Source organism: Bombus bifarius, unplaced genomic scaffold (assembly GCF_011952205.1).
Source record: "Bombus bifarius isolate JDL3187 unplaced genomic scaffold, Bbif_JDL3187 scf7180000008199, whole genome shotgun sequence".
Taxonomy (NCBI): domain Eukaryota; kingdom Metazoa; phylum Arthropoda; class Insecta; order Hymenoptera; family Apidae; genus Bombus; species Bombus bifarius.
The window spans coordinates 5,332,663-5,359,445 of NW_022884505.1; the positions used below are offsets into that span (position 1 = coordinate 5,332,663).

Sequence of the window (26,783 nt, forward strand, 5' to 3'; positions counted from 1 at the left end):
CTTGCTCTATTGTGCATATCTATCTTATCTTCGCGCGACAAAGTGTCATCTACGATTTATATCTACTCAACAGTGTAACTTAAGTGTTGGAAATAAAAACCTTATAATTCTGTGAATCACAGTGTTATACTAACTGAATCACCCCTATTATCTTAACGGAAATCAGGAGATCGATCAACTCGTGGTGTCGATTATTATAATCGTAACGGGAATTTACGACTCTCGTTGACGTCTCTCTTCGCGATTGCGTCTCCCCGCGATTGGTCGAAAATACAGTCGTAGTTATTAATTCGGTTCTATACATATATCGTATGGTACATACTTCGTCAGTTATTAAAATAACATTTTGTGGGATTCCAATGATTGGGCTATATTATTTAAAGCTTTCTTCAGCATCGAAGTGTCATATTTTTTAAATCGTTCTCGAAAACTAACGGTGACAAAGTTGAGTTCGGCCGATTAAAAATTGCGATAATTTTCATAATTACTTTACTTACAGTCCTGATCAAAAGTATGACATTTCGGTAGGCCAGGGACGCCATAAATGATTTAAAATGGTAAATATGCATGTGGGACAAAAAGATTTGTGAGTAAACGGAGCATAATTAAATCTGATAAATGCCATATATTTTTAGGACGCTCAAAGTAATGGTGGGAAAAGATTTGTATAACCATCTTACCTCGTTTAATCGTTGTACTGCTTCCAATTCTAATTGTCGCGACATTTTATCGTTCAACAACACGGAAACAGTCACTACAGACACAAACTATGAATTGATGTTTTTATTATTCACGATTTAAACAAATATGTTACAAAAATATTAAATTTTATTCGCTAGAAATCTCTCGACGAACCAACACAAAAAGACACTGACTAATATTGCGTGTTACGTGCCTTTTCAAGATTTTGGGAAATTTGGCGCGGTTACAACCCATGGAATGCTAAAACACTCTGCTCGCGTAACAACGTCAAACGATTCAACAAAATAACTCGACGTTTAAACGAAGGACGAGAAAGGTTCACTTGAACAATAATTTATATTTAAAACTGAATTATAATAGAATGAGTACTTTAACAAAGATTTGCGTTTTAATGAAATTTACTTAGACTCTGAGCTCAGCGTGATGATTTTATGATTCAACGATTCTAACCTTTTAGGTCGCATAGTAACCCATTTATCTGCTCGGATTTTACATGACAATCTACGACTTATTTGTTACCCAATAACACAAATTGTTATTAATAAACATTAATTTTATTGGAGTTTATAATATTAGAAAGCGAGCAATTTATGCCTTGGCAATGTTCTTTCCCATGGTAACGAAAGTAAATATAAAATTTGAAATAAATAACGTTTGTTTGTTGCCTCGGCTACGCTGCTGTAGAGTTAAATTCGCCGCGCTACAATTTACTTTATTATCGTACAAGATATTCAAAAGAAACCAACAGGCCTATACCAATTCACATCGCGCGTACGATATAATGACCGTTAGGTTTACAGCACTGGCAATGAATCTAGGAAAGTACTTTTATTATGTTGGTAATGATATGTTTACGGCTTACATTGAATAAAATAGTGATTTGTTTGCGGCATTTTTGTGAGCTGAGAAAAGAAATAAATGGGCGTGTAGAAAGGAAATTTCTAATTTCTATATTATTGTGAAATGGAAACGAGTACCGAGCAAACTCCCGCAACTACGGAAACCGCTTCTAATAATGAGCAGGAACACAATGAAGAGGGCATGGAAGAAACTGAAGATTACAGTTTCGACGGTGAAGATTATAGGCATTTCGTACCACGGGGTCGAGGAGGGTTTAGGTGCGTTATAGTTTCTCTTAACATTTCATACGTCCCTCTGATTAATTGTCGAAAATACCAAATAGAAAAGTAAGGTTAGGTTGCCCCCCTCGCGATACTTATACCTTACCCCTTATATATGTTTAACCGAAACGATCAAACTTCATATTACCATGAGTTCCTTATACTTTTAATGCTATGGAAACGCGACTATTGTTTCTACTTACGCTCCTGTACGATGAAATGATTTACCCACAATTATTTGATACATTGTTTCATTGATTTGTTTCATGAACTTACTGTTGTAATGGTTTTCATTTTTGAATGTAAATCGTTTTTTTTTGTTACGTAGTTATTGTAACATGAAAGAAGGTAAATAATACCTTGGAGAATATTTATAATGTTTCTTATTAAGAATTATATAAATGATTTTTATGTCACACATAGATGATTTTTACGTGTCATTGATCCATCCAAATTTCTTTGTTAAATGTAAAATTAGTATGAAAAGAAACGAAGATGCAGAAGATGTCTACGCTTGGGTAAATGATTCAGACGTATGGTACGTAAAGTACATAGTCACGACATATAACAATAATTTAAGGGGTCGTGGCAGAGGTGGGTTTGATTTTCCCATGAGAGGTGGACCTCCGAGATTTAGAGGAAGAGGATTTGGACCTAGGGGACCGATGTTTCGTGGAGCAAATAACGGATTTCCATTTGAGGGACCTCCTAGGCCAAATTGTCCACCGGGTCCAGCAGGACCACGTTTCCGAGGGCCTCCGCCGTTCGATCCTAGTTGGGGACCTATGGGGCCACCAAATCTGATGGGACCGCCAAATCTTATGGGACCTCCAGGACTGGTAATTATCATTTAATTTTATATGTCAATATGTGTCATTTTTTCAATAAAATGATTACATATAATTTAACTTTATATGTAATTAGCCACCGCCACACATGATGAATGGCCCAATTGGGACAGGTCCTGGACCTTATGGACCACCTCCTGGAATGGGACCACCCAATATGAATAACGTAAATTTTGATTTACAGAAACATAGAGAGACATGCAAATATCTTGTTCTAACACTTGGAACTTTGTTATAGATTCCAGGTCAACAGCAGCCCCCGCAACAACAGGCGCAACAAGCAAACATTCCAGGCTTAGATCTCAATGGAGAGGTATGGGTAGAAACAAAAACGCCAGATGGTAAATCATATTATTATAACATTCGTACAAGGGAAACTACATGGACAAAACCAGAGGGACCAAATGTTAAGGTCATGGTGCAAGATCAGGTTGGTTAAATTCCATTATAGATTTCTACTATTAAAACCTGTGTGATTATATATAAATAGAATATTTTTGTATTGTTACGATGTTAATTCTTTTTACAGTTAGAACAACTGGTACATGGAGCATCTAAACAAACAGCCCCAACTGGCACTCCTGCTTCTACGGCTACTACTCCTAATCAAATTAATGAAAATAGGGTGTCTCAAAGTAGCGAACAATCTTCAACAAATAACGCAGATGCTATCAGTCAACTTAGTACTGCTCCACCTGGTACAGGGCCACCTCCTACACTTGGTGAAACACCAGACATGAATGCACAACCAGCTGACACAACACAAGCAAATGGTATAATATGTTAATTTTGGTTCAAAAAATTAAGATTAACACGTATAATAATTTAATAAAAATATTATAATATTATACTTTCTATACAGGTACAGCACCTACAACTGTAACTAATACCCCAACTATGAATACCCCAGCAGTAAATACAAATATGATGCAACCTCCTCCTAATATGATACCTATGCAACACAGGATGCCAAATCAATTTGGTGGTCCAATTGCAACACAATTTGGAGCAGCACCTTTTGGTATGCCACCGCCAGGGTTCCAGCCTTTTGGAGGCTATGGTCCACCACAAGCAAATTGGGGTAATATGATGTATATATAGATATACGCACATAAAAAATAGTTATATTTTTTATGACAAAAAATATTCATATTAGGTATGCCACAAATGCCACATGGAGTCATGGCTCCACAAGCTCCAGCAGAAGATCCTGCTATATTAGCTCAGTTGGATCAGGAACTAGTAGCATCTGCTATGGTATGGACGGAACATCGTGCTCCGGATGGAAGATTATATTATTATAATAGTAAAGCTGGAGAATCTGTTTGGGAAAAGCCACAAGCTCTAAAGGATCTCGAAAGTATGTATTTAATATAATGTATAACATAGATTTAGAAACAAGATGAACAATATGAAAAATTATTTATCATTATCGCTAGATGCAAAATTAGCGCTACGGCAAAAAGCAGAAGAAGCAGCTACCATCTCTACGAATACCGCCGTGACTACTTCCACCGTTACTAATAACAATGTAACCACAGAAGCCACAAAACAAGAAAAACCTCAAGAAAGTAATCACGAAACCAAAGATAGTGTAAAAGAAACAGACGCTAATAAACCGAAAAAGGAGGAAACAGCGCCTAAAGAAGCTGCCAAACCTCAAGACAAATCGAGACCAATCTCTAGTACACCAGTACCTGGAACTCCTTGGTACAAAATTAATTTACTACTTTTTACGATGCTTAGGCAAAATTTAAATTTAAATTTTGTTTACTAGGTGTGTTGTTTGGACGGGCGATGGACGCGTATTCTTTTATAATCCCTCATCGCGTATTTCTGTCTGGGAAAGACCAGATGATCTCATTGGTCGTCAAGATGTCGATAAAATGGTGTCTACTCCGCCAGATGCAGTGGTAGCTACGAAACCGACGCGTCAATCGGATACAAGTGAAAGCAGTGATGATGAACCAGTACCAGCAAAAAAGATGAAACAGGATGATACAAAAAGTAAATTATACTACGCTCATAACCGTGTATTATATTAAAAAAAATGTACGTATTAATAAAATTACCATATTTCCTGCTTTAGCCACAGCGCCAAAAGAAGAAGAGGAGAAAGAGAATAAAAAAACTATCGATATCGGAAAGGAGGCTGCAATAGAGGCAGAAGTACGAGCTGCTAGAGAAAGGGCGATTGTTCCTTTGGAGACAAGAATTAAATCGTTTAGGGATATGCTTGCAGAGAAAGATGTAAACAAGTATAAATTGATAAGTAACATTAATAAGAAATAAAATTTATTTATTTGAAATAATTGTTCTTGGTAGGTATCCGCGTTTAGTACTTGGGAGAAGGAGCTTCACAAAATTGTATTTGACCCCCGATACTTACTTTTAACATCAAAGGAGAGAAAACAAGTTTTCGAGAAGTACGTAAAGGAGAGGGCGGAAGAAGAGAGGCGGGAAAAGAGGAACAAAATGAAGGAACGGAAAGAACAATTTCAAAAGTTACTAGAAGAAGCTGGTCTTCATGGGAAGTACGTAATGGCTTTAAAAGATTCTTTAAAGTTTTAGAAAAAAATTAAATGTTTTTAATTTTTTTTTTTTTTTTACAATTTAGATCTTCATTTAGTGATTTTGCTCAAAAACATGGGCGTGATGAACGGTTTAAGAATGTAGAAAAGATGCGTGAACGGGAGAGCCTATTCAACGAATATCTGCTGGAAGTGCGAAAGAAGGAAAAAGAGGAAAAAACAGCAAAACGAGAACAGGTATTTTCATTTTATTAACATCATTGATCTTGTTGCAATGAAAATATTACTTTTCAGGATTCGTGCTACAATATCAAAATCTTAATTGAAACAATATAAATTCACCTTCAGACATTCACTACCTTAATCAATACCATAAATAAGAAAAAATCCTATAAATATTATTTCATTCACGCGATAAAAGAACATAACAAATTTTTTAAATATGTGAGAATTAAGGTACTTGTGCTAAATTTTTTTTAGCTATATAATATGCAAATCGATGCTTTGAAATGTTCTGAAATATTTGAGGATATCTTGTACGTTTCTGTGTACCTCAATTCTCCGGATATATCAAAGTATCATAAAAGAAAAGTTCTTTTGGAATAAATCCATTAAACCTTTCCCTCTTCCATGCCAAATCTCATTTTCATATATACATCCTCCATTTCGTTCTGGGAAATCATAATATCAACGAAGAGAATATCAAATGAAAACATATAATATATAATATATTCGCGATAAGTTATATAAAACCTGAATAAGTTTTTATTCAGCACCAAAATTTCTATTATTTTACTGTTTGAAAAAGATACGATATGTGATGATACGTAAATGAATATTAAATAAAATCTTAAATTAGACAGGATATAATGCATAATAAATTTATATTTTCAGCAATAATTAATCATTCTTTCAGGTTCTATAGGTATGTTACTATTTTGTTCCACTTGTAAGATTTATCTAATATGAATTCCTAAATTAATGGCTGAAGAACACATACCAGGAGAAGTTTCTCTAATAATTCTCTACTCCAGTAGATTTTCTCGATAGACAAAAGTTTTGTAGCTGTAAGATGGGAGATGTAGAGAATAAAATCTTAGTATGTGACGGTTCCTTATATACTTATGTGTTCTGAACTCTCCACTTCAGTCAGGAGGCAGGCAGGACAGGTTCCGTATGTGGAGTGGCTTGGTTCTGAAGCTGGTTGGTGGCATGGATGATGTCATCTACCATCCCCACCTACACTGCGTGGCACAGTTGGCACACCCTTGCGCGCCGCATTCTTTACTCCAAAGCAGAGTCATGAGAATGAACGAACTCGGTATTTGTATATTACTCGTAATCCTCGTTACTTCAAAAGATTAACTTTTCCCCAAAAATCAAAACCAATTTCAAAGAAATTGAATCTATTATCAGCAAAAGTAAGGTGTCAACAACCCCAATGGTAGCATCAATTCCAAAATCATATTTGTAGATTTTGTTCTGTTTTCTGGAGATAAAGAACCGTTATTTATTTTGAGAAACAAAAGCTACCAATCTATTTCATAATCGATGTATCAACATAAGAACAAATTCATTTTTTCCTTGCACTTTATTTTACATCTAGTAAAGTTTCGTCGAGTTTGTATGAAGGGTCTCGATAAATAAAAAAGGGAAAAGTTCGAAGGAAATATCAATCTTTTTGGCAATTGTTCTTATGTCAATACATAATATATTAAAGTTTAAATATAAAGAAAAAACCAGAACCTACATCAGAAATTAATAAAATATGCATTTTAATTGGTGTCAAAGTATTTCTTCTTTTATTGCTATCTTTTTAAATTATTACAAAAAATATTTTTTTTCTCACTAAATGCAATATAAGTATTTTTGTTTAAAATTTAATATATTTGAAGCAACATGAGATGAGTATATTGAAATGATAGAATGAGTGTGCTTTCATGAAATTTGGTTTGTATTCTTCAGAGAACCTTGACTGCTTTTGTCGTAAAAATATTAGAAGTGGACATTGCAACTCTATTGTGTTTAAATAAAAATTAGACAATTGTGGCACAAATTTTTTACTACCTTAAAATTGTATAGGATCGGGATCCGAGTAATAACTATAATAAAAAATTCAAGACCAAAATGTGCCAGCTACTCTGAACTCTAACTCAACTTTTCATTGTGAAATAGATATGTATAAGTTTAGATAAATAAAATAACAGATTATTATCACTATATTGAAACCATAGGTCGTTCACAAATTACGTAATGGGAATTTGAAATAAACAAGTTGAATATTGCTGTTATTTTTTATTTTGATAATATATGTAGAAGTAAAGGAACCAGAGACATATAAAATCTTTAAATGAATCGATTCATTAGTTATAGAGTATTTTATAGTAATAAAATCCAAACATTTTTTAAGTAGTTTAGAATTGTATTAATGAAAAACATGAAAGATTAAGTTTCATTAAAAATTGTTCTATTCTTTATATTAAAAATTGTATTACTACTCCATTATTTTATAGTTACTACTCCATTCACGAAACATCATATAATTCTTGAATAAGACCAATAAGAAATAGAGATTTATAAATTTTGGGCAAATACTGTGGAATAATTAGTAAAAGTAAAACCTCGTTTCGTAATTTGAACGGCTAAGAACTTTTAATCTTTTCAAAATCTCGTGACAATATACTAACGCAGCTTTTCTTTTCAGCAAGGGCAGCAGATAAAAATTTATCCGTTTTATATCCCGTCTCATCATTAAATAATAACATACTTTTTTCTTTCTATTTTTACATTTCAGTGTCATATTTTCTTATATTTCGTATCGCAATATGCAAAGTATTTAATGATGATTCGGTTAAGCAAATAATTATTTTTACAGCTATAATGATTATAATTTTTTTCAGCAAAACTGACCAGCTTATTTCATTAAAAATTCCAACAAGTAGAGCCCTTAACGTTGTGATACCTCCTGACACGAACGAATGACATGAATGACTATTTCTTCTACCCCTAACGAAATGTAGTTTGAAAACCAATAAAAAGGTTTGCAAGTTGACATAGTTTGATCCACATTACAAGCCATAAATTTTTATAGACACCTATATATTATACATACATATTTATATATATATAATAATAATATAAACTGATTGTAATGTGGCTGAACGTGTATTCATTGGTTGGAAATTCTTAAGCGTGCATGATAAAACTGAAACAAGCAAAAAAAGATAAATAATTCAATAAATAAATAAGAAAATCAATTTCAAGCCAGAATTGTATAAATAGAGTGTAAGCAAGGGCTGATTATTCTTCAATGATGAAAACTGTTATGGTAAATGCGTTTCAGGTGAAAAAGGAATTCATAGCGATGCTACGTGAACACAAAGACATCGACAGACATTCGCATTGGAGCGATTGTAAGAAAAAGTTGGAATCAGATTGGAGGTACAGAGTCGTAGAGTCAGCAAGCACGAGGGAAGATTGGTTTAGGGATTACATTCGTATGCTAAAGGAGGAGAGGAAAAAGGAAAAGGAGAAAGACAAAGACCACCGGCACAGAGATAAAGATCATCACAAGTCCGAGAAGAAAGACAGGGACCGAAAGGATGTTGATAAGTACAAGGATAAATCGTCAAAGGATCGGCTTGATAAGGACAGTTCGAAGGATAAAAAACGCAGGATCGAAGCAGCTTCGGAGGAAAACGGCAAGGAAAAAAAGGAGGCAGTGTCAGAGAAGGAAAGCGGAGAAATCGAAGATAACGATGAAAAACCATCAAAAAAGGAGAATGATGTAAGTGGTCAAACTTTTTCAGCTAATTAAAATTACTTTTTTGGAAATTTACGTATCTCTTCCTTGTTCAGAAGGAGAACACGGAAGACCAATCTGATTCAGAAGAAGATCGTGAGAAACAGAAACGAGAACGTGAAAGAAGAGCAGAAGCCAGTCTTCGTGAGAGAGAAAGAGAAGTTCAGAGGACTCTTGCTACGCATCTTCGTGATAGAGATAAGGAAAGGCAGCACCATCGTCATACAGAGGCAGTACAGCACTTTAGTGCACTTCTTGCAGACTTGGTATGTATCTTTTCTACGTAATGTACGATGAATTTTAATTAATCCAGTGCGCTTAATAAGCCACCTACATTTGCAGGTAAGGAATGGTGACTTAGCATGGCGGGAAGCGAAACGACAATTGAGGAAAGATCATAGATGGGAATTAGCTGAAAGTTTAGATCGCGAGGAAAAGGAAAGACTATTTAATGAACACATAGAACAGCTTAGTCGTAAGAAACGTGATAAGTTCCGCGAGCTGCTTGATGAGGTAGGCGCTTCTACTGAACTTACCGCTTCATGGAGGGATATTAAAAAATCATTAAAAGACGATCCTAGATATCTCAAATTTTCGTCTAGTGATCGGGTACGTAATTTATTTAAAACTATATAGGAATCTGAATTATAAATCACTTTCTTCCACTACTGTATGTACAATAATTATTTCTTTTCTTTGCAGAAATGCGAAAAGGAGTTCAAAGAGTATATTAAAGATAAACTTGTTGCGGCCAAGGCCGATTTTAGGGAACTTCTTCAAGTATGTTAAGAATATATTATCACTTCCGTTTTTACTATTATGCAACATGTTTTAGAAGTTGATCGCTTAATAAATTTGAGTAAATGTAAATTTTAGGAAACAAAACTTATCACTGATAAAACATATAAAAAGGTGCAAGACAATAGTGCACATTTAGCTGAAATCGAAGAAATTTTAAGAAAAGATCGAAGATTTCTCGTATTGGAAGCGGCCGCTGCTGAACGAACGCGGCTGTTAATGGGATATTTAGAAGAATTGGCACGTAGGGGTCCACCTCCACCGCCTACTGCCTCAGAACCTTCGAGAAGACCAACCACAAAGTAAATATCGTCTCGAATGAAGCAAAAGAGATATCTGTATGTGTTTGAATTTGCGGAATCTATTTTTGTTCTAGCTAACGCAGCCCTCATCAAAGCATGGTATATATATGGTGTCCAAATAACAAATCAATGATTGAATTTATAGCTGTAGTTGAATTGAAGTACTTTACACACAAGATGATTATCGCCTGTAATTATAGGAATCAATAAAACTAACGCCAATTCCACACAGCTAAAAATGTGTGTCATACTGTAAAGATGCCATAGTGTAAGCATATCATATCATATTATTTGTTGGATTACGTTAAAGTAGACGCTAGTTAATGAAAGAATTAGTAATATTACATAATAATATCATAAAGTGCGAATTTTATACATATTTTATCTAGGTTTATTAGATAACCACCCCATTACGAATATTTTGTATGAAAATTACATGAAAATTATAATAACCAGTGTTTATTGCATTCACGACTAGTTTAAAATCATGCGCAGTGAATTTCTATAAACCGATGTTAAAATATAATAGCTTAAAAAAGTGTTGATAATTATATCTAAAACAAAAAAAAAATTTGTAACATACGACAATCATACATAGTAATTTTATGATGGAATATAATTCGGAAATTATATTTTCATTGTTCGAATTACTTTTCTTATGCAGCTCTATTGCATCATGTGAAACGTAAGTATCTTACGAAATATTCTCAATATTTAAAAACATTTATTTTAAAGAAATCATAATGAATCTTATAAATACAAAAAATTTTAGATGTTTACAATCACAATTATTTACCATTTATTTATGTGGCATTTTTACGGTACGGAATTCCTAATCTCATGAAAAAGATATTAGGAAAATATATTTTCTTCAATAAACAATTCATAAAAATTGCGATGAGAAGCATTTACATCTCCCAACGATCTATTGAATTATTTACGTTTTATTTCTAATATTTTATAATATTTCATTACAGACTTGTATACACAGACAAAAAAAGAACAATAATAATCGAAGATCAAAAAGCCACCATAGTTAATGTGTTTTATTTTTTATCGAACAATTGTTTAATTTTTTATTTTTATCTCAAAAGTTAATAATTTACACGATTATGTAATAATATAATGTTACAATATAAATCTTGTACATAGAACAAATATAATAAAATTTGTGCATATTGTAACATTATAAAAAGGGAGCGATTTTACTTTTTCAATTACATGACTGTTTCAAATATCACGAAATATAATAAAATTTATTTAATTTCTTCTTATTACATTTTTAATTTATCAAATATAATATCTAGACCACTTATAACTAATCATGTACATATAGTTTCAATACCGCAGTTATATCAGATAGATTAGAGGTGATTTGAATGCCAGTATAGGACAATGACTTCAATGCCTGCATCTATTGAGAAAGGTATGCTCTCATGCCATTCGTCTTTTACGTAAATTATTTTTTATCTTTCAGATATAAAACTTAAGTCAACGAAAAAATCTCTGGATATGATCTTTGCGATCTTTAATTTTATAAACAAAGCTTTATCGATCAAAAAAAATTTTCAGGAGTTTTGGTTATGTGTACGATCGAAATTTTCTCATTTTCACAAATGACTAAGAAATTCCAAGACAAGTACGTTATTCCGTAAATTCGTACCATTGTCACGAAATAAAATACCGTACATGATTATATACGGTATATCTTTTGTCGTTACCGTTACAATCGAGACCAAGTTGCACTTCCTGCTAACTCCACAGGAATACAAATTGGCAACTTGACACGATGGCTAGTTTGTAACCGAATCTTCTCTCGTATTTTCACTGTAAATAATAGTTGAAAATCCTAATACTGATATATATCGCAGGATAGTGTATATGTTACTTGAGCAGCATTTTATTACACAGAATCGTGATACAAGAATCCTGCTGATCCTTTTGCCATTCTTTCAATTTTTAACTATAAAACAGGTGGTTAGCCTTTTGCCAAAAAGATATCTGTATATAAAATTCTTAAAAATAAATATTCCAGAAACGTGAACGTTTAAACGGTTAATTTGGAAATTCAAAAAGTCATGAAACTTCGTATGCAAGTGGTATAGATCATTCATAATACAAACTTACTTTTTATTGCTACGATAATGCAAATTGTAGGGATTGAGTCACCTCTAGAAGAAAATACAGAGCTTTCTTGTGAATTATCGAGAGAATAGTGCGAGATATCAAAAGTTATTATATTTTAATTATTATTCATATAAACTTCATACGACTTTCAATTATTTGAGCAAAGCAACGCGCACTTACAATTGCATCGAGGATAAAATTCTTTGAATCACATTAATACCAATAACCTTGTACTACTCGGTACAAATTCGCACAATTATTTAGATAGCAGCATTATCACATATGTGAATTTTACATATACATATATGCGGTAATTTTATTCGATATACATACTTGCATATACACACCTAAACATGCTACATGCTCAAAAGAAAGAGGGAGAGAGAGAGAGAGAGAGAGAGAGAGAGAGAAATAAAAGATCTTTTTCTCGTTAGAATAATCGCACGAAGTCGATCACAAGAAATTAAAAAATAATACAAAAACCAACCATACGTGACGTAAAGCACGTGAAGGCATACTAATCCCCTATGCCGTTGAAGTAGTAATTTAGAAGCTATTATAGAACATCATCTTCAATCTCGTTGCGTCATGATAATACTTTCCCCGGCTGTGCCGACCTTGCTCGTCTTTTTCCTTTCGTGCCCGTTTGGTTTCTGGCCGGATGTGGATCAGTTCGGAATCGACGATACGTCGATTCGCAAAGGTCGCCTGTACCCGGTAAGGGTTAACGAACGTATCCCGACAGGATAAAATCGACGTCGAAAAAATGCTTACGAAGGTCCTACCGAAGGACGCGGCCGTGTTATGGCATTCTTCGGCTGCATTCTTTCCAGCCTCTAAAAAACGATAGATGGAACCGAAATAAGGATACTAAACACACGCTATATATAGCTTGCATGCAAAGTTGGGCTTTATCAGACGCATAATAGGCGGACATCAATGTGTATCACATGAAATACGTTAAAATGTTTCTGGAATTAGATACCGATAAATGTAGGACTTTTTAATTCTTCAACGACGAATTAAAATGGTGTGATAAAACATGATACTAACATGTTTTTAGAGTTAGCAGTGATTGGTACGATAAACTGACTGTGTAATATTCCACATTGTAGAACAGAATTACTACCATCTATGATCAGAGTTCTAGAAAGAACATTGTATATCGATTGCAGCTTTCTGCTTTAATCTAGATAGATAAAATTATCGGACTACGCACATATAGATATGTAACTTTGAAGTTACACAACATTAACGAAACTAGAGGATCCTTATGTAACATATTCGTCTAAAATATAAAACATAGAATTCGGATATTAGGATTCCATTATTTTCTAGCTAATGAAAATATGGAAAAATTACAAAAAATATATAATAATAATAATAAACAGAAAAATAATATCAATGCAACTTTGTGATTAATGATTATTCAAAAACTGTATCTTTTCACTAATCTCGTTATATCCGTGAAAGAAAAGAGATCAAGATTATCTAGAGAACAAAATAATTCGTTTTATAAGGATCTCTTTTATTCGTAGGATGCAAAAGAGCCTCGACTTGAGGGGCTCGGCTCGGCGTCGAAAACACTGCCTCCCGGTTCTAAAATCGTTGCGAAAGATCGTTGATCCTCACTGGCGACCTTCACGAAGATACAAGAAAGGTCGTACCCGGACGTTCTCAAATTTTTCCTAAAACCCGTCTCCGCGGTTTTTCTAAGTATCGGCTCCCTCTCGTTGATCGTCACAAAGACGTGTACACGAGAAAAGAGGCAGAGGAGAAGTCACAGAACAGAAAGGAGAGGGAAAGATCGCGATGGCCTCGACGTGCCAGCTCCGCCTCGCGAGGCTCGCAGCCACCAAGTGAAAGTAGGATTTTGCTTTCTACCCGTGGCCAGTGACAAACGCGCCGTGCTCGCGAACTCGTCTCTTTTCTTCTGCGAGGATGTGTCCGCTCGTCGTTGCTCGATAAATCAACGGGCACAGACACAACGTGACGAAAAAGGTTGGCGAATTTCAGCGTTGTTACGATGACAGTGTTGCACTGACAGTCGGGCGAACTGCCTGGAAATCGTGCCGATACGAAAAAGTGCGCGGTGTGAACAAGTGACCAGGAGAGGATGTCGAGACACAAAACGAACGATAACCGTTTCGTCAACATGATTCTGACGTTTCTAATTCTCGGCTACGCCTTCGTGCCAACGAACTGTCAACAAGGTATGTTTTTTCCGAAAATACCCGCGCAAGAAGTACCCCTTCGAAGCGACGAATTTGAGTGTACGATCCTATTTCGCGTTCCGACCGAGAGGGCGCGCTGCTGAGATCCGCGCAATCCTTTCATGGATAAAGCACACAGAGTAAATGCGAACGTCCTCGTGGACATATGCGTCGTGGGAGATTTATGGGATTCCAGGTTGTCCGGTTGAATTTTTACTGCACTGCAAAGGGCTTCTTCGGATTCTTCGAAGTATATTGTTACCGGGTGATTTATGGGCTGCCATGGACTTCGAAGTTTGTTCAAGAAACCACTGAGAGGTCCCGTTTGATTTTGACAACGTAATACCAGTGGAATGTGTAGGTGGTATTTATGTAATCCACAGAGTCGACGATGTATGACTGTCACGATTCACTGGGCACGGTAGTCTTTCTCGCTTAATTCGTATTCTTTGTCGTTTCGACGACCGGCAAAATTTTCAGTTAATCGTCCCTGTCAAATATCAATGCATTGGTGAAAATTGGATGAAAAAATCACATAAATTAGGACTTGAATTTTATCGTAACAAATATCGCGATAGTATGGACGATGTTTCGTAGGTTACTATCTTTTGGTAATTGTCGTGACTTTATTTAATAAGCAAAGCATAATAATTTCGTAACAAAGTCTTACTCGTTGCTTAATAGTAAGATGAATAGATTGAAGATATAGCGATGTTCGCATGAATGGTACGCGCAAGTTTTCTTGAATCATAACTAGGAATAACGCAATACACTTCATGCACTCCGGCCTTAAACCTGCGGACAGGATAAACGGTGGATGACCGCTGTGCAATACTAGATAGTTTGAATTCGTGACCTGGTACATTGCGATACAATACGCAATACAATAGAACTGCAATTCTATACGAGTGTTACGTACAATCGCGTACCACGATAACGCAATTGAAACTCCATTGTTGCCTGTAATAACAGCTTCGGCCCGAACGATTATCGTGATTCCCTAAAACGGATACATCTAATTTAAAATTATGGCAAATGATAAAATCGACGTGATTCCACGCATATAATATTTCAATTATCGTTTATTGTGTAATAGCCATAAAGAAGAGTATCGAAGTAACAATCAACGCGAAATCTATAGACGCACAACTTTATTCATACTCGATGCTAAAATGAAAAAAAAAAAAAAAATAAAATTTCAACACTTCGTTAAAATAAATCTCATTTGATTCGTTCTATATCCCTACGGGTTAATTGCTTGATATTAGTAGGATCACGAATTAAAATAATCAGATTGAAAAGTAAGAGATTTCCATTAATTTGTAATGCAAAGTATGTTCAATGACAGTAAAATTGTTTGCGTTTCTTTCGTTTGCTTATTCCCGCCTTTTTAATGATAGAAAAAATGAAAAGAAACGATTATCAATTTGTTATTCAAATTAGAATTCTAAAAATAATGATTCGAATCACCGGTAAGATCCGTTCTGTTTGCAGCGAACGGGTTTCCCCGCGTCTCTTTCTTCATTTCCAATCCTGGAATACGCCGTACAGACAGAAATCAATGAACTTAGAAACGTAAACACCAACCGAATAACCATTTCATACAAAACAATTTAGTTTTCATGCAACATTGTTCCAGCTTTGAAGATTAGTTAAAAATATTAATCGATCAGACATGAATTAATAGTAAATTTAGATCTCAAATGTATCGATATTTGCGTTGTAGGCGTGCAAGAACGAATAGTCTCCATGTAAATGATTTCCATGAAATACGACACGGTTTCGTCGTGCATCTCGTGACCTCGCTCTTTTCACCGAGTTTAAATAATACTCGTCTCACAGATCTCGTAATAGATGAGATTTTTTTGAAATCACGTAACTGGATTTATCATGTTAATCATCAGATCGGAATGGGTAACCCCGTGATGATCAAGACACGAACGAAACCTGGTGCTCGAATATCTCAGTTTCCCAGAAAAGATCAATGACACAATACCATTGACGAGCAACGTATAAAATACATTATTAAAGCGCGATTTCTACCATATTATAAATAATGTTACGAGATTAGTAAGGCAACTGATTTACCTTCTTTCCCAGTTGAGTCATTAACCTTGAAAAAGAAACTTCTTTAGAGAAAGTTTCTGCCAATATGCATAGCAATATCGATCGTACATTTTCTTGCACCTTGCTTCCGAACTGTTCATCATGGTCATCCTAAATCTTAGAGGTAGACTGCAGATATTTATGCATATATTCTTACAAATGTTACAATTTCACAGATGTAGATAAATACAAGGTATAGATAATGTCTAAAAATGTATGAAATACCTAAAGCGTCGTACTGGTTATAATATTTAGTAATTGAAACAGATCTATGATTCGTGACCGGCAGGCGAATTTTCAATCGCGCCACCCCTGTGGTAGTTGTATTGTTTATCTCAGCGTGGTTCTGGTAATTCGGAATTCATCTAAAACTACATACACACATACATATTTCGTATAGATAATACCTCAACCGTTCACAAAATTTATTGTTATTCATTCTGCGTGTAATCTCTATGGTAAGTACCGAGATAATTGCAGTATCTACCAGTGTCTTTGAGTCGATAGCAGAAGTCACTGGACCTTAGAGTACTAGAGCCCTTAGCAGAAAACATGTGCATTGTTTTAACCAAAAAGTAATCGCTAACAACACTGATAGTTGAATGCGACTTTAAATAAAAACAAAAATCTACATTTAGAAATTTGTTAACGCTGAATTCGAAGTTTTTTAAATATCGATCGCGAAGAAAGTACTTGCTGTATGTACTTCCGCAAACAAACAAACAGGTTAATAAGAGAGAATTAATAGCAACCTGGCTATGAAGTTCGCCATTAATCATGTATACAGTCGGTTGGTAGAACTGGAACATCGCGTATCAGGAATCTGCATTAATTGCGTGGCGCTATAATAACGGTGTGTTCGCTTAAGGAAAGTGCGTATCGAGCGCCGAATCTTTGACGAGGCGCGTTTCTCGTTTAGGCTTCGTTTTCACTAGAATTGTAGGCCAGAAAATGGCACGGTCGTGTGACCGTTTCGTTGCGTGCAGACGCGAATCTTTCGCCTTTTACATTCGCGTTGGATAAGGAAAGTCACGGTACAATAAGCATGGAACGTGTTATTTCAAAATATCGTCGTGCCGCACAGATAGACGCAGTTCTGTGACCCGCGCCTGTATGTAGATGCATTATCTGATGGGAGAGAGGGCGCAAGGCGGTTTTAATCGGTTTGAAATCGTGCGAGGTCAAACCACTCGTTTATACGTTTATTCGAGACGAACGGATAAAGGCGTGGTAAAATGTCGCTAAGGTATGCATCTATAATATTTGCGACGAAAGAAATATTAATAAAGTTGCATGGTTACTCTCAATCGCAATTGCATATTGCGAATAGTACTACTAGTTATTGGTTAATAAAGAAATGAAAAATACGATCGAAAATCTATCGGTCTATATCTATATATATCTTCCAATAAAAGTATTTTTTATAAAATCGTTAAGGTTTTGATTCATGTATCGTGCAATTACGATGAAAGTTGATGATTTTATGATGCTGCAGCTGTGGGAGAAATTACATGTGACATATCGAACTGTGAAGAAAGTCGAATCATGAAAATGCTCGAACGAGCTTGGAGAATTTCATAAATCTTGTAACGTGGAAATTTCACCTGACACGTAAAAAGTGCCGAAAATAAAATACGAGCCGTAATAAATTTATTTTACCCAGAAAGGTAACGCTATATCATTAAACGACGTACTGTTTGAATAATAGTAAGTTTAGGAAAAGTAACGTAAATAGTAGCAATAAGGTAGCAATACATTTTGTAGCACGAAGAAAAAGACGCGATCGATACTTTGGCAAGTACCTCAAGTTAAGAATTCGTGTGAACGTACGAGCAGAGAGTAGACGCGATCAAGTCGAAGGACGATTGAAAGGAGAACGGTTGCACTCGGCCTATTATTTATACATATACAACTTCGTTGCCTAAGCTTGGCACGCGCGACTTCTCGCTCCTTTCGTGCACGTACACCCGTTAGAATTCAAGCAAACACTTCCTGCTGTCTCGATCGTGAAAGTATCAAACAACTTCCACTGAAAATACGAACTGGTATTGGCCATATAAGCGATTTCGAATTACGTCAATAGTTCGATGAATTTGCCAACAACCGGTCGAGACAGCTGGGAATATCGACTCCGGTTCAGCATCAGTGGCGGAAACCGTATGACATATGAGCGAGTTCCGGCAAAAGAACACAAATACGGAAAAACATTGATCACGTAAGTCACGATAACTTAGAATTGCGTTAAATGAGAATGACGAATCTACAATGAATTGTACTATGATTACACGCGCATTTTACAGAAAATTTGAATTAGTTGTATATCATTTTGAATAGCGTTGAATGTCGACGAATGAATAGTTGAGAGTCGATTTGCATTTTTAAACAGATAAGTTTTCAATTTCGACGAGGATAATTTTACGTCCGTTCTGCAGTTTGCAACGGTGTGCGGTTCAAAAAAGGCCGCGTTATCATGAAATTAGATACACGATGCGAAGTAATGTATTTCCATTGACAGTTAATCACGTAGCACTTACCGCAAGCTTTCGCGCGTTATGCTTTTAATAGCTCGATAATTTATAACGCGCGGCGGAAAACGCGATCGCTAAACTGTGTCGTTCGATCTTGATCGATGTTCACATAAAATTCTTATTGATCGAGGTAATAGATAGATCGGGGTATCTTGCAATTCTCGCATCGATTATTAAAGACCGATGATACAAAATAAGTATATGCGTGTCCGATTAAAGTACTTAAAGTAAATGGTATCGTAAACAGTATTTAATTATTTATTTTGACAAATTATTATTTAATTCGTAAAAAATAAATCAAACGAAAGTATAGGAATTGGATCTTTAGAAATTGTTCAATGTCTTTTTAAGTGACTCAAATTATTTCGACAGACCGAATTCATGGCGAACAATTAAATTACATAAACAACAATGCAGGATAAAACGCATTCTCAGATAGTTTCTGCGTTTCTAGAGTTTCTCTCCTAAAACGAAACACGAGACTACAGATAGGACCTGAGCCCGAAAAGCGCAAGTGAACTTTGTTAATCGGCAATTAAAACGGCACGTGTGTTTGCGCGAATTTAGCGCTGAGAAATCAAATTACACGGCAACAAACGAATCGTAAGAAAACCAGTGCAATTAACGCATTCGAGTAGCGTAACCACGCCTTAATTTATATTCCCGCTCGGATTTCGAAGGCCTAGAGACTCGTCGACTCCATCACGGACACACCCACGGAACTATTCCACTTACGACATTTACCACTGATACAACCCTTTTCAAGAGTATCCCGCGTTGCTGGAACTCGGAATATTTCAGCCACTCTCTCTAGCAAATATTATTCGCCTCTGCTTGGCAAAACCATCGTAAACCGAGTTTATGCACTCGTAATATATATTTTGCGATACGAATAGAGTGTTAAGCAGAGGTTTAAAGACACAGTGAGCATACTATAATGGGTATATTATTTGACGAAGCAGAAGATGTTTGACATTCAAGCTGGAGTTACAGTGTAAAAGACGGTAAAAAATATGAAAATATACGAAGGAATGTTAATAGGAGGATAATTTTAATTTTGGGGGATTTTTATTTTATTATTATTTATTTTGTAGTATGAAAGGATTTGTGAATGAAAAACAACGGTAGGATCATTGAATAGCGTAAGTATTAATTTCGGCGTATCCTGTTCCAAAAAGGGAATGGTACTTTGGAGTTCAGCGGTACCTACTACGAGAATAAATAGCGGAACTAACGTTGCTAATAAAACGAGGAGAAACTAGACCAGAGTAGAGCTCCTTTTTTGCACGAAAGCTGTAAAAAATTACAGGATATGCAAATATATTTAACACGTTGCATTTCTTTCAACTCGGAAAGTCGAATTGCTTTACGAAGTTGTTCGTGAATTCAAATGGAGGAAATCGTTTCCTTATTGTTTGCTTACAATAGCATATCATGGTGTTTATTGCGTAAGATGCAACGAATCTTTAGCGATCGAAGTATCGGTAATAGGTCGAAGATCCTGCAATCGTCTAATTTATTTAATTTCATAGTTTATTTATCTAATGTATCTTTATTCGTAAGTTATTTCGGATAGAAGAAGTTTCGTCATCGTGAAATACGAAAGTAGAGCGTACTTTTTCTAATCGAAAGCTAGAAAAAGGAGAACATCGATGTAGCTAAGGTCTCGTGCGAGAGAATCGTGCGGATTATTGCCCTGTTTTGAATAGAAATTAACTTCGATTCCCTTTGAGATAAAAGCGGAAAACATTTCTACCAATCGAAAGTCAGGAGAAATCGAACGTAAACATATATCGTCGTATTAACTACAATGCGATGATAATCGATGCTAATAGATTCGTTGATTTTCAAAGAACTTGGATTAAACTTTTGTGAGAGATATCCCAATAAGTAAATTATTGTACGAATATTAATTACGCGCATTTACAATTGCGTACGTTAAAAATTAATTAATCCTATTTCATTGTATCGTGCCTCGATATATTGAATCCTCTTCGATCTTCTATCTTTACTCATTAAAAAAAGAAAAAAAAATTGAAAGCTCACGATCTTTATATTATGCATAAGCATACATTAAGTAAGAATTGTGTTAATCTGTGGTCTTCGAAGCAGAATAATTACGGTAGAAGTCAAATTACGTAAGATATTGTAACAGCATATATCTTACATATTCAAGAATTGTAACATGAAACTTTAAATGGTTATTTAATAACGTAGTGCGGCAGGAAGTTTGGAGTCGAGTTTTCCGCGACTAGTCGAGAAAATAAAGTGGACTGTTTCTCGATGCAAAGGACATTACAAAACGCGAAGAAACAATGCTGGAAAGCGTCTTCGCTTTCTTTCGGAAACGATCCGGACAGTTTCTCACGGAACGTGCTAGTTAAGTCCGTGAAAGAGCAACTATGATCTATACATGATTATGCGAATCGAGCACACCCACTTTTCATTTTCGGTGTTCCGATTTTCATTCGTTCGATTCGTTTGGTTTGTTTTCTAAATCACAACTTTATTTTTGCTATCGTATGCAGTACACTAGATTTTATATCTAAAGGTTGCCACTTGTCTTTAAGTTATTAGGTATATTTATTTTAAAATTACTCTTTTCATTACTGAAATTCGTCTTCCTTGATATTTATTATCTATCGAATACCGATGTATTTTATTTTTATAATGAAATTCGTCCTTGCAGAAAGTAATTGAATATTTCTTTCTTTCGCAAGTATTTATGCAGAAAATTCGAATGGAATTCATGAAATCTCACACCGAATCAACCAATTTCCTTTCAAGGATCGGCCGAATCGTGGGACAAATTATCGCGTCTGATACCAACGAATTCGGTGTACGAACAACAGGACAAGAATGCATCTCCTGTCAATAATCCAGCGGACACGCTATTACGCTCCTTGGACGAAAACAATGTCATGGAGACATCAAAAACGATTGGAAAGAAAAACAATCACGAAGAGGAAGTAGACGAGGAAGTTTACGAAGACGAGTACGAAGTTGAAACCGACCCAAAAACGGAACATGAAACTTTGAAGCTTCCTAAAATCACCGATTCCACTAACGCAAAGTACGAAAGAGCTCCGTCAGAGTTAACCGCTCAAACGGAAGACATGTCCAGAGACGAAGATTATGTGGAAGACCCTTCGACGAGTCAGTACGACACGTACAATTACTATAACGATGATTACTCGAGTCCCAATCGGTCGCGATACCGAGCCGCAGGTAAGATAATTTGAAAATTACTCAAATTTTGAAGCTCAAATTTAAAAGTTATTAACACGTATAATCCTCAAATTTTAATAACTATTAAGAGCTTGAAAACGATTCAAATTTCGCAACACTGTTGCGTTCTTTCTTTGCGTTCGCTCTTACTTACAATTAGTCTGACAAATATTCTTTGATAGACCAAACGTAATAAGCAGCGTGCTTTGTTATATACTTTCCTTAATTCTAATCCTTTTAAAGTTCCCCTACGTGCAAAGAAATGCCACGAAAGAGCGTTGACGGACATTTCTCATTGAACGAAGTTAAGAATTCTCGACTACTCGAAATGTACTTTACTTTTCGCGTAGATCGTATAATTGTGTAAAATGTGATACGAATGAAATTCCAAAAATTAGTAATTTCCTAACACGAACCTTTACGCGACACGATCCTCGATTTAACGTGGAAAGACTCTGGCTGGAACATGATTATGTATAAACTTTAATAGAAATCGACTTGATTAAATTATATAACTTCCAAATAGCGATTCGGAGGACCATAGGAAATCGATTATCTGCCATCGTAACGCAAAATCAAGGCGCAGCCACCTTTTAAGCTACCTTCTTTCGTGATATAGCGCCACAGTATCAAATAATTATGATCTTTGTAGACGAGTTCTACGTTATGTAAGCTCCTTTCGTCACCTGGCAAAGAAAGTCCCGTGCGTAGACAGAAAGAAACGAGACCACCGATCATGTTGTCTGTAAAAACAAGATTTTTGAAATTTTGCAGAGGACGAACACGCTCGCGACTATTCGGATGCAGAGGAAGAAGAAGCGGAGCCGGAGGAACACGGAGAACAAAAAGGAGGAGAAGAAGATGAAGAAGAAGAAGAAGAAGAAGAAGATGGGAAGAAACCACAGGACAACGACTATGATACGTCAGAGGAAGAGGAAGAATATTTCGATTCTCACCACGTTGCGAACGTAAACGATTCTTCGTCCGACCTGTTCGAAGAAAAGGATCTAGACACGCCAATTTCAACGACCAACAACGAGGAGGGTTCCTCGATGGAAGGTAGCGACAAAACTTTTGCTTTTCTCGGACCACCAGAGTCGAGAATAAATTCCTCCGCTGATAGTTCCATCTTGATCGGAGGAGCCATAGTGTCGGTAGTAACGACGAAAAGCGTCGTCAATGGCACGATTTCCGTTCCAACCACATCCTCCCCGACTACTACCGAACAAGTTGCCGCACCACCCTCTTCCACTTCTATGGTAATCACGGAACAACCCGTGACAGCGATAACAACCGAGGATACGTCTCGAATATTAGCTTCAGTTCAAACGAGTCGTAGCATATCTGGCGCTCGATTCTTGCCGTTTCCTGTAATAGATCGTATCGAACCGATCGGCCATAGCAGCGAGAAGAAAACTTCGCCACCTCCAGAGTCCACGGAAAGCATTATCGATAAATTGGACAGAGTACAGTCGGAATTGTCCAGCGGTTTTCTCGCCGGTGGCTTCCGAACTGCCGGCAATTCCCTTCAGTTGGACGTTTTGAACGAAAGAGACAGGAATAATCGCAGAAGGTATACTACTACCGCTAAGACGCCGATCATTAGCAAGTTTGTGCCGCGAAGATACAACGATAAGAGAAACGATCATGCTACGCCGAAGCCGAAGATCGAAACGACGCTCGATAGTTTGGAAGGGTTGTTACCGCGTGATTACGTTACGAGGAGTTCGTCGACGGTGTCGACGCTTTCCAAGACTGGATTCAGGTTGGTGATAGTTTAGGATATTCGTTTCAATTTGTTTAGGAATTTGATGTAGTTTCGTAAATGAATATGCAGTTTTTATAAATACACGAGTATTTCTTCGCTTCATTTTAAGTTAATATTTTTATAGCGTTTTTTTAAGCGTATAAAGATTTATATGACTTGACTTATATGATATTTGTATGACTATAAATGTCGCAGTTAGTTCTGATTGTCAATTTAATAGAGATAAATATACAATGTAGAGTAACACAGAGTATGATTAATGATCTTTAGATGGCCGACAAAGAGCACAACTAGCACAACAGCAGAACCAACCACGACTCAACTCGCGTCAACTGCATCCATTGCCATGGCGAAAAAACCTAAAACCAACGTGATTGTTCAAGACATAAGTGCCTTCTTACCACCCGGATACAAATTGAAGAAAGAGGACTCGACTGTTACAGAAAGCTCCCTGTTGAAGGATATCCTGGCGAAATCTAAGGTCGATATATCGTCGTTGTTACCAGCGGATTATAACAAAAAGAGAAACGAGGATGACACGACAACAATGACGACAACAGCGAAAAGTATAGGCGTTTCGTCAGAGAAATCACCAGCTGAGAAAACGATTCAGGATTTGTTCGCTAAATCCAAAGTTGACATTTCTTCCTTGTTGCCACGTGATTACGAACAGAAGAGGAAGAATCTTATTTCAGAGCCGGGAGACGTTCATACTGAGAATTTTACCGAATCCAATGTTTCTGTGACAACAGAATCTACTTCGTCCACAACGAAGAAATCCGCTGGTTTGAAACTCGTGTTTCCTAGCAGGCCTGGCGGACGGAAAGCAATTAATAAAATCACCACGCCACCCAGTCCTCGAGGTGAAGGACCTGGCACGGTTACGCCGAAAATACACAGAGGATGGCCGATCAGGTGAGTCCTGTAAACTGAATTATTGTTTCAACGCAAAGTTGCAGATCAAATTTAAAGTTTCTTTTAAGGAATCAAATTTGAAAGTCAAATATAAATTGAAATTGAGATTAAATCGTGTTGATATTAAATTTTCTTTTGTAACTTTTGCAGAGTTACCACAGAATTTACCGGCTGGCCTAGTTCGTCCACTACTCCGATCTCGATAGAAAAGATACTGGAAGCTGCTCGAACCGCAACGATTTCGTCTGCGTCACTAATCCCGATAACCGAAGCAACGTCGAGCACTACGACAACGTCGACTACGACGACAACGCCTCGACCAACCACACCAGGAATTTGTGAGCAAGATTGCGAAGTCGCTGGAACTATAAAGATAATTGGTAATACAAGCTGGGTACCGGAATTACTTGATCGAAATACTCAAGAATGGCAGAAACTCGCCAGTGAAATTGAGCGAGAGGTATTCGTATATGTACTATTCATATATGTATTAAATTGGTGGAAAGCGTTTATTTTATAAACATAATGTTCAATAACATTTCTTTTTATCTTTTAACAGATGAACTTCATATTCTCAAAATCTGCTGTCCTAGCAAAATGGTATAAAAAGATAAGAATCGATTCATTCAGGTAATAATACAGATAAAATTTGTCAAAATTGATGAAAAGCTGATTTATTTATTTCATGAGGAAATTTATAAATTTTAGCGAGGGTAGTATTTTGGTAGATTATTTTGTTGAATTGGCCAACTTGGAGCAAAATGTTAATACGCAGGAATTGAAAGTTATTTTCCACGATTCGTTACGGACTTATAACGCAAACAGGTGGAACGAAACTAAAACGAAGAGTTCGATCAAGCTTGGATCGTTTACAATCGATCCGAAATATACGGATTTTGTAGGTATGTTATGTGTTATTGATAAAGTATTTATTTCATAAAATTGGCATCTTGACTTTTTGTTTAAAAATAATACCCTTTCAGTGATACCTAAAGTGACAACTCCCCAATACACTGAAGAAGACGATAGGTTAGTTCCACAATGGGCAATTGCTGTAATCGTAATTGGTGTTGGTGGATTGGTCTTTATCATCATATTTGGTGTCTCTGTGGTAAGTATTAAATCAGAAGAAGAAACACTAATTTTAATGTAAAATTAATATTCATTACGATATATTTAATCTTTAGTTAATAAATCGTCATAATGCTTCGAAATTGAAACCATCTATATCTACAATTTACGAAGAAGAAGTAGCAAAGAATATTACAGCTCATAGATCTAGTGATTACTCAAAGCCGGTACATACGATTTGGACTGACCCAGACGTTTCTTGGAATGACAAGTCTTTCGAATCGACCTCCAACAAGGTAGAATTTTAAAATACTTATATCCCTTTTGAAATCATTTGTAACAAATAATTCTGTAAATATTTATTAAATATAATTATATAAATATTTTATTAATTTCTAGATTCTTGTCGAAAAATCTTTTCAAGACAATAAGAAATATAACATGTACGATAGTTGGAGATCGCAGTGGAACGGTTATTATTACAACGGGTCTCATACTAGCAGTAAATATGGCGGTTACGATAGTACAACGAATTTATCAAGTCGTCATCATCCTGATTACGATACAAATTTCTAAATTTTACGGTAATAAAGTAAAATTTCTATCAACTCTGCTTTCATTTAATTTATTCAGTGCCTTATACTGGATTTTACAATGTTTTGTTCGTATGTTTAAAATTTACTGCAGTTTTATGTATAACAAACTATAATGTTACCTTATATC

At 35.7% G+C, this 26,783-nt stretch overlaps 3 protein-coding genes and 1 long non-coding RNA gene across 10 annotated transcripts; 3 read left to right on the forward strand and 1 right to left on the reverse strand.

The window, feature by feature from the left end:
* Positions 1–1,535: 1,535 nt before the first annotated feature.
* LOC117210237 (transcription elongation regulator 1) lies at positions 1,536–11,002 on the forward strand. 4 transcript variants are annotated; one of them, XR_004488067.1, is made up of 19 exons: positions 1,666–1,820; positions 2,404–2,662; positions 2,748–2,837; positions 2,910–3,101; positions 3,201–3,444; positions 3,534–3,752; positions 3,828–4,031; positions 4,111–4,381; positions 4,449–4,678; positions 4,761–4,921; positions 4,997–5,205; positions 5,289–5,439; positions 8,546–8,989; positions 9,061–9,270; positions 9,347–9,613; positions 9,707–9,784; positions 9,881–10,104; positions 10,179–10,789; positions 10,877–11,002. XR_004488067.1 is itself a non-coding variant. In XM_033453048.1 (18 exons), the coding sequence occupies exons 1-18, from the start codon at positions 1,666–1,668 to the stop codon at positions 10,180–10,182; spliced, it is 3,600 nt and encodes a 1,199-aa protein (XP_033308939.1). In that variant the 5' UTR covers positions 1,536–1,665; the 3' UTR covers positions 10,183–11,002. The 4 variants fall into 4 exon arrangements, 3 of the variants coding, with proteins under 3 accessions (XP_033308939.1, XP_033308940.1, XP_033308937.1); XM_033453048.1 differs by having other exon boundaries at positions 1,536–1,820; positions 2,416–2,662; positions 10,179–11,002; XM_033453046.1 differs by having other exon boundaries at positions 10,179–11,002.
* Positions 11,003–12,102: 1,100 nt separating this feature from the next.
* On the reverse strand, positions 12,103–17,389 carry LOC117210243. Of its 4 annotated transcripts, XR_004488071.1 has the most exons (5): positions 17,038–17,389; positions 16,533–16,921; positions 15,364–15,444; positions 15,115–15,239; positions 12,103–14,934 (listed from the first exon to the last, which is right to left on the reverse strand). XR_004488071.1 is itself a non-coding variant. In XM_033453057.1 (4 exons), exons 2-4 carry the CDS (start codon positions 16,551–16,553, stop codon positions 13,002–13,004), a joined length of 417 nt encoding a protein of 138 aa, XP_033308948.1. In that variant the 5' UTR covers positions 16,554–16,921; positions 17,038–17,389; the 3' UTR covers positions 12,103–13,001. The 4 variants fall into 4 exon arrangements, 1 of the variants encoding a protein (XP_033308948.1); XR_004488070.1 differs by having other exon boundaries at positions 15,364–16,921; XM_033453057.1 differs by having other exon boundaries at positions 12,103–13,067; positions 15,115–15,444.
* Positions 14,047–26,668, forward strand: LOC117210238. Its single transcript, XM_033453050.1, has 10 exons — positions 14,047–14,444; positions 21,866–22,306; positions 23,081–24,071; positions 24,345–24,989; positions 25,140–25,449; positions 25,549–25,619; positions 25,698–25,891; positions 25,973–26,100; positions 26,177–26,356; positions 26,460–26,668. The coding sequence occupies exons 1-10, from the start codon at positions 14,348–14,350 to the stop codon at positions 26,634–26,636; spliced, it is 3,234 nt and encodes a 1,077-aa protein (XP_033308941.1). The 5' UTR covers positions 14,047–14,347; the 3' UTR covers positions 26,637–26,668.
* On the forward strand, positions 17,617–20,131 carry LOC117210244. The gene is made up of 4 exons (XR_004488072.1): positions 17,617–17,796; positions 18,046–18,217; positions 18,315–18,765; positions 19,533–20,131. It is a non-coding gene; the product is annotated as an uncharacterized LOC117210244 (long non-coding RNA).
* Positions 26,669–26,783: the final 115 nt, after the last annotated feature.